Source organism: Rhopalosiphum padi, chromosome 2, assembly GCF_020882245.1.
Source record: "Rhopalosiphum padi isolate XX-2018 chromosome 2, ASM2088224v1, whole genome shotgun sequence".
Taxonomy (NCBI): domain Eukaryota; kingdom Metazoa; phylum Arthropoda; class Insecta; order Hemiptera; family Aphididae; genus Rhopalosiphum; species Rhopalosiphum padi.
The window spans coordinates 19,795,823-19,807,586 of record NC_083598.1 but is presented as its reverse complement, the minus strand read 5'-3'; the positions used below and the strand labels follow the sequence as shown (position 1 = coordinate 19,807,586).

Here is an 11,764-nt window from a genome sequence, read left to right as displayed (position 1 = left end):
AATAATATAGCAATGATTATTGTTTAATTTATATTTTCCAAACATCACTATAGTCTATATTTTTAAGTAGTTATGACTTGTCATACATAAGTCATTAAGTCAATAAATGGTATCATTGTATGTTATAATTATATTATAACCTATTTGATGTCTGTTAACCATTGGTACATTTCATAGTGTAATTGGATATGGAAAAAACCGATTTAGTATTATTATGATAAATATGTAAGGATAGAAATATTGTAAATAAAATAAATTAATTAATAAAAACTGTTCCTTTACATATAATTCTAAATAAAAATTATTCCAAAAAAATAAAAATAAAATAGCAACAACATAATTAATATGATAACATTTAAATAATATAAAGTGAGTGTTTGATTAATTGAGTATTTGAATATATAGATGTATGCAGTAATAATAAAGTGTATGTGGAATTTTAATTGGTCTCTGGAGTATAAGAGAATAGTATCAACATCACCCACAAATGAAGTATCACCTGAAAAAATGATCACATATATTAATAATTATGTATATATTTTAAAAGCACATAAACATTTACAATATAATCAGTACCAAATATGTTCAATATTATTATTATTATTACTTATTACTAAAATAACTGGATATTATTATAATTTTGAATTAATTAAAAGGATCATATGGACGGCATATGATGTTTCCATCTTAAGAATACATTTTGTGCAGTAAATTTTAATATGTTGTATATAAAACAATTGCACAAACACACATGATATTATTATTTAAGTTTGATAATTGGCAATTTACTGATATATTAAAACTAACAAGACAAAATTAATTCTCTGAATGCAGTTTTTACCATATTATAGGTTTGTAATGTGGAGAAAACATGCCTACAAAACAATTTCTACTGTATTTGTTATAATTATTAAATTCAAATTAACTCATACATTATAGAGAAAAAATATTTGTGTAATTCTGTAGGTATTTGTATAGATGTGTTAATGATCATGTAAAATTGTAAAGTGTAAATAGAAAATATTAATTAATCAAAGCTGTTTATTATTACTATTATTTTACTATTATTGTTGACAATATCCTGTGCTTTTAAATTGTTAATAAATATTGCATGACAGAAGAATAAGCTACATTAAAATGTTTTTGTTGTTGTTTATTTACATCTAAATTATTCAAGTATTTTTGATTAATTTTAGAAATTGAAATTGAAGTCATGAAGCTAATAAAGCCAAAACATTGCAAACTGTGTACAATATATGCATAAGAAATTTTTATTTTCTTAATAATTATGAGTAAACTAAAATAAAAACCATTAAAACATAAAGTAAACACTAGTATATATCAAAAAATACTCACCACATAAACAAATAATATAGTCCTTAATAGTGGATATCGTCGTAAATACATTCCTGTTCTTAAACCAAACGAATCTAAGCTGGTATAAGCACGTTTAACTCCTCTTGCTACACTAGTATCAAATGCTTTTTCTAACATGAAATGAGGCACTTTGGCTTTAGCTAAAATCAAAATGTAAGTTAAGTAATCATAATGGCAAGACAATACTATTACCCAAAATATTCTTACCATCATCTGTATCATTAACATTGATTATTACATTTGTTTCTTTTTTCAATCTTGTCTGAAATAATTTAAGAATAGTTATTCAAATAAGATATTAAAAATGTATTATCATAAATATTGTTTTTAAAATCATACCTCTAAACTCTCAATTCTTATTGCCATTGAATTTTTTTCAGCTAACACTTGTTCTAGCTCAGTTTGCTTACACGCCACAGCTTTTTTAAGTGATAACATTTGTTCATTCATTAATCCCTGTCCATTAATGGTATCTGCATGATTATTACAACTATCATCTGCAAATGATTTTAAATCAATATTTGCAAGCCGTTCTTTAAAACCACTAAGATCGTGCAGTGACTTCTGTAAACCACAATCAATAGAGAGTAAATTACTCTTCATGACATTTAATTTGGTTAATATGTCTGAACGTTCTAATTCTGAAGTGCTTAAAGCCCTTTAACATTTTTAACAATTATTTAGTATTAGATATTATTGTTATAATAGACAACAAATTTAATAATAATTGTTACCCTTGGTCTGCGGCTGCTTGTATATTAACAATTTCTAAATCATTCAAACATTCTTTTAGTTTTAGGGCAACATTGTTTAAATTTGTTTTGGTGAATGCAGTCATTGAATTACATTCATTAGATAAGTTTATCAATATTTCTTTTTTAACAGTGTTTTTATTCTCAAATTGAATATTATTGAGTGCCATTTCCAGATTTAATTTTTCTGAAGTTAAATCATTTATCTTTAATTCGTCCACTTCAATTCTATATAATGTTACAATATTTTAATTTGATAAATCTAATTAAATTCAAAATAATACATTTTGTATATAATAACACTAGGTTTACCTTTTGAGTAGCGTGGATATTTCGTTTTGTAAAATTTGGTTTTCATGTATTAAATTATTGTCAGAAATTAAATTATTTTCCCTAGTTGCTGGATCTTTGATTTTTGATTTTTCTTTTAACCTGAACATTACATCTTGAGCATTTTGTAATTGTATATGAGCTTCTTGCAGTTCCTTTTCTAGATTAGCTGAATGTCTTTTATTTACTTCAAGCTCCATTGATATTTGATTAATATCTGTAAACAAGTGTATTGTAAAATAATAAAAATAATATATTATAGTTGAACACTTAATAGCAAAATCATTTACCTTTATCTGCAGTTTTCAACTTATATTGCAATAATGACATTTCATTATTTAATGTCCTTATTTCATTTTTCAACATATAATTTTCTTCGGACAACGGTTTGGATATTGAATCAATAGAATTATCAATATAATTAGTAGATTGACCCTCATACTAAGTGTAATTACATACAGTTAGATTTAGGTAATAAATTATAAGTCATATCATAGTTATAACAAACTTGAGATTGGATCGTCGAATCATGACTATTTAAATACTGCAATAGATGCTCATCAGATATGCGAGAATCACTTTTGGGTTTCTTAATTAATGATTTTGTGGCAGGCGAACTAGGTACTGATGTAATGGGTTTATTTTCCATTTCAACTGACACATTTTCCGATACTGGTATTCTTGAGAGAGAAAAATAATCATACTATTAGAACTTAGATTAGAACATAATGCTATATGCCTTATGTAATTAATAAGTAAATATATTAAATTTAAAAATAAAAAATACTTGAAAACATCTTTCAGAGGTTTTTCTTTTTGATGTTGTAACACTACTGCAGTGTTCTGGTCGATCTTATCCAGATAATGTTCCGCTTTGCCAGCCAGGTCTATGAGCCACGACATTTCTCCGAGTTATTAGTAATCCAGAACTATGAGGTGTTTAACTATATAGTATAGTAGTACATCACTGTTCCAGTAACTAAAACAAAGTTCACAATATACTCTATAATAAATTATGTTATAGTGACTTGTTATCATAAAATAGATACTAGGAAGGTAGTAACTAATAATAATTAGCCATGACTATAGCAACTTCGGGATTCTAATGATACTAAGTAAATCATAAAAAATATATAATACCCAGTCAATCTCTTAAGATAGTAGGTGGGAGTGCACCGGAGAAGGGAGAACTAAGTTTTTTCGTCCTACGACTCCTACGTAATACGTACGACTGTCTACGAAAATCAAAAAAATGGGATGGTCGATGGGCACTGCAGACTTAAAGTAAAATTAATTTCTCTAATGTTTAATTGAACTTCAGAACTTCATGATAAAATTGTTGAAACGTCAGATTACTAATAATACTATTTACTTCTTTTCAATATTTACATGACACGTCCTTTATGTCCTATGGTGATAACGGCCGAAGAGAACCTTATCAGCTTCCCGATAAGTAGTTTTAGTTGCCGTTATTTTACCCCTTAAAATTAACACGAAATTGTGGAAAAAATTATTTTTATCCTAAACTAGATCGTCTAAGTCAGTGGTGATGGTGAACGGTGAACCCAGGATTTTAATAATGTATAACAAAGTCGCTCGCTGCGCACGCGATTTACATTATTTATATTATATTATATTTTAATACCAACATTTAATATAACTATACGAGATAAGACACAAGCCACAACTAAGTTTTAAGAAAAATTGATAACTCCTTTACAAATTTGGGTATTATTAGTTAATTGATACTTTTAATTGTTGCTCTAAAATTGGTATTTAATTGAAAAATTTACCTGAAACATTTAAATAATATTTCATCAATAGTATTTCAGATTTTGAGAAGGATTTATATATACATATTATTATTTTATTAATTGTATACAAAAGAAGAGCTATATAGAAGATCTAATAAAAAACATACAATTTTAAACCATAGAGAATCAAAAATATAATAAGGAAAAATAGCAGACGTTAAAAATTAAAACGGACATTGGAAAAGTGTTTTAAATCAGAGAGAATTTTACAATCAAAAATGAAATAGAATATGGAATCTGTAATATAGAGTGCATAGAGTTGTTGAGGGATAATTTAAATAAGTAGGATAAAAATAGAATGTGGCATATTCTTAAACGTAAGAAAGTATTCATTGTTCTACTAATTGTTGAGTTATGAAACCAAAGCTCGGTGAATAGTGTTAAAGAAATAATCCTAAAGTTGGTGGCAAAGTTAAATTACTGTTCCAAACTATTACATTTGAAAAAATTATTTAACAACTAATATATTTGTTTTTCATTAGTTTATTATTAAAATAAATTTTAGTTGGATAGTCATAATTATAATGGATTCATTAGTGATTAACTCAACAAGGTTCGAGATTGGAGAAGTAAATATAGATAATATTATATTATTTTATAAAGCAAAGACTTGAAAGTGTAGTATAAGGTTAGTCATGGTATTATTTAGTAGTTCAAGACCAAAAAATATAAAACCACAATTTTTTTTTATATAAACATTTGAAGTTAAAATTGAATGAAATTAGATAATTAAACTACCTACATTGAATAACTTATTAGTTATTATTTTGTTATAATTCTAAAATATTATTCACGTGAACTTAAAACTTTACGTACCTACCTACCTATATTATGAATTTATAAGTGTTGCACGTCTTTTTTGCACGTGATAGTACTAGGAGTTGTATTAAAGTCGTCTATCACGGGGAACAGAAAAAATGTCTCTATGAAAAAAAAGTACAAATTAGAATATTTTAAATTAAACTTATATAATCACTGTAAAACCGCAAATGTTTCTAAAATAAACCTAGTACATTTATAATAATAATAATAATAATTAATAAATAATTATAGCTAATAAATATATAAAACAAACGTTCAAAAAAAATATAGTAGCCAAAAATTATATAAAATATATGTCAGGAAAACTTTATACGTTTCAAAATAAAAAAATTGACATTACAAAAAAAAATAATAAAATAAAATAAATTATTATCGCTACAACTTAATATTTTGACCTATAGCTTTTAACAAATCTTCAAGTACTATTTTATTTTCCCCAAAACACGTGCATAAAGTATTTAATCTTGTTTCCATATTTTTTTCTTCTTTTTATAGATTGCTAACCTCACCCAGTTCGTACGGTTTTCAGTTTTCCACAGCAAATTAATGTATATTAAGTTTAAACTATAAGTCTATAAATGTATAATATTAAGTGAATAGTATAGATTTTATCATTTTATTTTTGGTTTTCTACACCAAACTAACATATTATACAGAGTGATGATTGTATAAGTTTTATTTAAAATATTCTAATTTGTACTTTTTTTCCCGGGAATTTTTTTCCTACCATCGTCTATCACTATTAATTACTTAAATCAATTTTAATTAAATTTAAATCAAATTTAAGAACAAGTTATTAAGAACTATTTAAAGAATAATTCTGTGATATTGTCATTTGCAGTGTTGAGTGAATATATTATGACAGCTTTGTGTGTCTATATTATAATTTAACATGGCTTTTAGAGCTAGTGTAGCGTTCATATATACGATATTAAGTATAATATACGAAATGTTTTAAACTACTCGCACATTAAAAATCAAAGAATCCGAACAATCATTTGATTACAATATTTATATTTTATTACACTAATAATTAATAAATAATAATATAATTATATTAATTGAATCATATTTGTGTATGTACGTGTGTGTGCGTGTTGATCTAAGTGATCTAAGGATCACATTGTTTATCGATTCAGTGGTTTTACCAATATTGTTTATTGCAATAAAACCAAAATGTATATTCATTGTAATAATAATGTATTATAACTATATGTATCTATCATAAATTTATTGTTTCACTATTTCAGGCATCGGGCATCGACATATTATAACTTTTTGTAATTTTCACCACTTGTACGAAAAAAAATATCGGATGACGATGTGTCATAGCCTTGTTAATATTATTTTACGACGCAGTAACGTACCTATATTGCCTATATGTTTAGCCGTTCTATAAGTATTACGTGTGAAAAATACGTCACGAAAAATAAAATTTTTAAAAAACTTGGGAAGAAACTTTGCCGTTTAGCATGTTTTGAGTATACCTCAGCATAGAGAGAGATTGCTATTTTAATTAACCGTTAATTAGTTATTCATTTTTTTTTAAATTTAATTGAAAATTAATTATTAACGTGTCACTGTGTCAGTTTTAATCTCGATTAGACTTAAGTCATTTCACATACTTAAAAATGAATATGAGCAGAGATCCTCTACAATAATTAATGTGTAGTTGTCGGCTTACAATAATAAATTAGTGTAAATATTTTGAAAATTTCAATTGTGTATGGAAAACAAAAGTAAATGTATAATTAAGTAGATTTTAGTTGATGTGTTGTGAGCATATTGAATGTATAAATATATATATTTAATTTTAATCAGGAAGCAACGTTAAATCATATACTTCGTGGTTAATTTTGAATGTGTGTCGTTTTATAATAAGCCTAAGCGTATCGTAGTTTCAGCTAGAAAATATGTTCAAGACTTTCAATTGCCGTCTCACAAGATTTTTCTAATGCTACTCTAATATTTCAACAACCCAAAACTCGATAAAGACTTTTAAATTACTATCTTAATATTAAAAGTTATACTATATTACCCTCATTGGCTATTAAATATAAATTAAATATTTTATAACATAAAATATTACAAAAATTATATTTACCAAATAAAAAGTAATAACTATTACAATTCAAATAATCGTAATTTCGATGGTTCAAACAGCAATTATTTGTATGGTTCTTCAACTACATTGCAACAAAATTGCAAAAAGTCAGTATAAAATACACTATAATAGTGTAATGAAGAAAAATAATTTAAAAACAAAAAAAAAATCCTAAATTACTAAATAGGTATTTTAAATTAAAAAAGACGTTAATAAAAAACTTAATTTTTTTTCTTTTCTTACTTAATAACACAAAAAGTTTATACTGCATATTTTTAAATTACCATAAATTTACAATAGAAAAATCGTTTAATAATCACCGCTAATAATAAATAATTATTATTTATTATGCACTTATATTGATTAGCCACTCTTCTCCACTTGTAATCATTTTTATGATAACAATATAATAGGTACACAAACATTCAATTTGGTATTCATCACTAGAGACAAAATACTTAATAAATCAAAAACAATATACAAAACATTTAATAATGCAAATTAATTATTTATAAAAAAATTAACACACATTGTTTTAAATGTTATAACTGTAGACGGCGCCGCAACACATGTATCAATTATCTATGAAAATAGTTTCTTTTTTATTTTCCCTCAAAAATACTCGCAAATATTATACGCAAATATTTAATACAGACGTTACGATCAGTATTCGCGCAAACGTAACATACCAAACACTGACGCACTGCTCGAACGGTGCAAGAATTATATAGGCCACCGAACAAAGCCAAGGTAAAAATTTATTTGTGCATACCAGAGCTTGAGCTAAGGAAATGTTTGAGCTGCGAATAGGTATGAATATAGTAGATATAAATAAAATCACTATTTAATAATACGAGTAGAAGCAATATAACGCGCAGGCAACATAATGTGCTAAAAATAAAAAAATATAGATACCAGATGCCTTCCCTAATCGCGTAAGTCTGCCCGGGGTGGGTCTTGCTACGACGGAGGACAGGCAACTAATGTCAATGCTGGTCGTTTCGCTGGGCCTTTTATACCTGGTTCATTAGCGATTACACAAGACCGGTCTCATGTTCTATGACAGATAACAAGAAGCCGTCGAAACCCCAATAGTGCAATTGTCGATGAACGTACAATTTAAATAAAAGTTATTATAAGAATAAGAAAACTATAATAATAATAAACATAGTAATATTAATAATAATAATAAGAATGATTATGATAATAAAAAAAGGAAAAGAAGAATCTAGAACCTCCCCCGCGCATCCTCCCCACATCGAACGGAAAAATCCCCTTCTTGGACAAAAAATTAAAAGTTAAAATATTAAACAATTATTTATTATTTTATTAAATACAATGCAAATCAATAAATTTACAAACGTATTATGTATGTTTATTTTAATGTACCTATCAATTGTATTAAATTAATATAAAAATAAAATTTAATAATTCGTCATAATAATACTATTGTCAATACAAAATCCACTACTATAAATATTGAAAATATTAAACAATATACAAATTACTAATGCAAATAAATACGCTATTGATATTAAAATACAAAATTAAATAATAAAAATCAAAAAAACCTAACTAATATTTTTTATTTTAGTAAGATAGCACACGGAAATTAAAAAATGTAAAATATCATTATTTGAAAAACTTTCATGTAACTATTTTAACCTGTAATCATTACGAATACCTCCTGCACAATAATTTAAAATTGTTATTATGTACTTACCTACTTGTATTGCTCATCTGTAAAGCTTCAATTAAAAGCCAAATTTGTGGACAATTAATTCGCGCTAGTGTTGCAAATGTATAATTCCACTCTTCCAAAATATTTTTTGTTTTACCTATATCAGTTTTAAAATAGTCTCGTTCAAAATAGCCAGGATCGCAGCGGCCGGATAGAAAAAAGGTGTGTAATAGAGTAATTATTACTTTATGGTCTATGTGCGGTCAATTATATTGATTATTATTATTATTACTACTTACGTGATTTTTCGAACATTTTCCACTTTTCACGGGATTTTAAGGCTTTTCCAGAGTTTTTCCAATCCGTTCTTTTCGTATTCGCGTAATTTGCGTCTTTTGAAAGCCGTGCGTATAAATATACGATTTCTTCGCCGTTTGCGTTCGTGGGGGTCGCGATCGTGGTAACGAGTACAGTCCTCCGGACGTTTTTTTTTGTTCTTTTTATTTTCGCACATAGGATCGTATAGACGCCTATCGACGTACGCGATATTTATTCTATTATTTTTGCTTAAATTTACACGTATATAATATTCGTTTGATGCGAAACCCATTGTAAGATACAGGTTTTTTTGATTCAATAAATTGCATTTTATCGTGTTTATATTGTTTTGTTGTTCTTGGTAGCTTAACTTTTACGTCATAATATATCTTCAACCGCGGGTTGTGCTGTATATCATAAATGAGTTTCTCGAAGACATTTGTGCCGCACAGTACTGTATTCATGTACATCGCGCGTAGTCATCGTACCTGGGTGCATATGTAATAATACATGATAAGTTTTTTGTAGGTGTATTGATGAGTTAATAACATTTATATATCTTTATAAATCGTAATATAAAGTATAATGTCATTGGATGATGGAATAAATAAGTGTTTCTTTATTTTAAAATATTTTTATAAAATAAATTTAATGATTTTTGGGATTATGGGTGGCTGAAGGGGATGCGGAGGGCTTTGCCCCTATACCTATATATATTATATAATCAATATTATTATTGTGTTAACGAGACGTCTCTTCTACAATATATTATGTTGTGCGCAAACGAATTTCAGGTTTTAACGGGGAAATTTTAAAATGTGCACAAACTAGTTATTGTAGCCATCCCGCATATCACACAGAATTTGATTTATTTATTTTTTTTGCGTTTAAAATATCTCGGTGAGACGTCTCCGACACCGACATCGTATTTTCGTACGATCGCAAAATACCATTTGCGATAATTGGATCGGCTTAGTTATCGGCCGCCGTATTATTTTTATGCGCTCCGGATTGCGTTCACGTTGCGACGCATAAGGCCCGTTTCACATGGGCGCGTATTATACGTGACGTATCGTACGCGCGTGTTTTTAGTTTACATTGATTGGGTTCATACGCGCCATACCGGCGAGGGAAACGCGCCATCGTCGGAGTGGCGCGTATGTATGTAACCGAAATCGCGCGCGTACGATACGTCGCGTATGATACGCGCCCACGTGAAACGGGCCTTAGTATTCGTACACACCGGGCTGTTTTTATAATATTGCAGACGTGCGCCCGAGTATGCCACCACTTCATGGCGATCTGTACTCGGTGTTAAACACTTCAGACGCTTCAGCATACTTTTTTAATATTTTTATCATTGTTGTCCGCGGTTTTTTCGCCGATTGTTCCATTGCCGCATCACGCCAACTTCTCTACCGTTTGTCGTTACCTTTGCACGTGCAATGCAGTACATGCAGCCTCGCTCTAACTATACCGTTATATATATTATCATTGAGTATATATATATATATATATATACTGTATGTACTATATATACTCAATGATATTACGTTTCGTGTCCATCGATCGGTCGGTCACATTGTTCCGTAACGATTAATTGTCGAGCTCTCGTAAATTAGTAACGAAATTTCCATAAGTGCCATATGGTGTCATTAAGGCAGCATCGTTGTCCACTCCGGTACAGAATTATGTACACATTATGTAACGTAATAACTGTTTTTTTCAAATGTCAATTTTTTTTTTACAAATAATATTTAACAAATAAAAACTTGCGATTTATGCATTTAAATATGTTAACTACCTATATGCTAACTCAGTGTTTCCTAACTCCTTTTACTCGCGGAACCTTTGCAGGAGCTTGAACGTTTTGTGGAACCCCAAATAATTTTTAGAGTTATTCTATATTTCTATGTTAGAATCATAATTCAAATCAAAAAAAATTTATTAATTTATTTCTCACGGAACTCTTGGCATTGGCTGACGGAAGCCTTAGGTTCCACGGAACACCAGTTGGGAAACACTGTGCTAACTTATAAGTTATAATCGAACATTTTTGATTATTAATGATTTAAAATAGCTGCTATTATTATATCAAAACGTATATAATTCATAATTTCTATATTCTCATTACGATAAATTATTAATGCAAGGCAGGCGCACGTATACAAAAATAAATTGGGGGGGGGGGGGGGTTACAAAATATAGCAATACAAATTGTGCCGCAATATAATAAATCAATTTTTTCCTCGTTACTCAAAAATATTTTAAGTAAATAGTAGTAGTTTTACGTAAATACATAGGACCTACATAAAAATAAGAACTAATAAGTCACACATATACAAAATCAGTCAAAAATATGCCGAAAAACACAATTTTATAAATGAAAAAATTGTAGAGTACTCAACAAACAAAAACTGAAAAACCAATAGGATTATGTTATAAATTTATAAGTTTACGAAATAAATAAACCATATAAAATATAATTTTTTATTATAATTAAATGTACGACAATATCATCCGATTGTATTGTGTCCCTAAAAATTTCCCTGAGTGTGAGAGCTCC

The 11,764-nt window shown here is 27.8% G+C and overlaps 1 protein-coding gene across 2 annotated transcripts; it reads right to left on the bottom strand.

Moving 5' to 3' along the window:
* Nucleotides 1–260: 260 nt before the first annotated feature.
* LOC132923430 (golgin-84) lies at nucleotides 261–3,848 on the bottom strand. 2 transcript variants are annotated; one of them, XM_060987417.1, is made up of 10 exons: nucleotides 3,600–3,848; nucleotides 3,247–3,438; nucleotides 2,968–3,139; nucleotides 2,750–2,900; nucleotides 2,442–2,676; nucleotides 2,112–2,357; nucleotides 1,717–2,035; nucleotides 1,585–1,639; nucleotides 1,357–1,517; nucleotides 261–499 (listed from the first exon to the last, which is right to left on the bottom strand). In XM_060987417.1, the coding sequence occupies exons 2-10, from the start codon at nucleotides 3,360–3,362 to the stop codon at nucleotides 440–442; spliced, it is 1,515 nt and encodes a 504-aa protein (XP_060843400.1). In that variant the 5' UTR covers nucleotides 3,363–3,438; nucleotides 3,600–3,848; the 3' UTR covers nucleotides 261–439. The 2 variants fall into 2 exon arrangements, with proteins under 2 accessions (XP_060843400.1, XP_060843401.1); XM_060987418.1 differs by having other exon boundaries at nucleotides 3,689–3,847.
* Nucleotides 3,849–11,764: the final 7,916 nt, after the last annotated feature.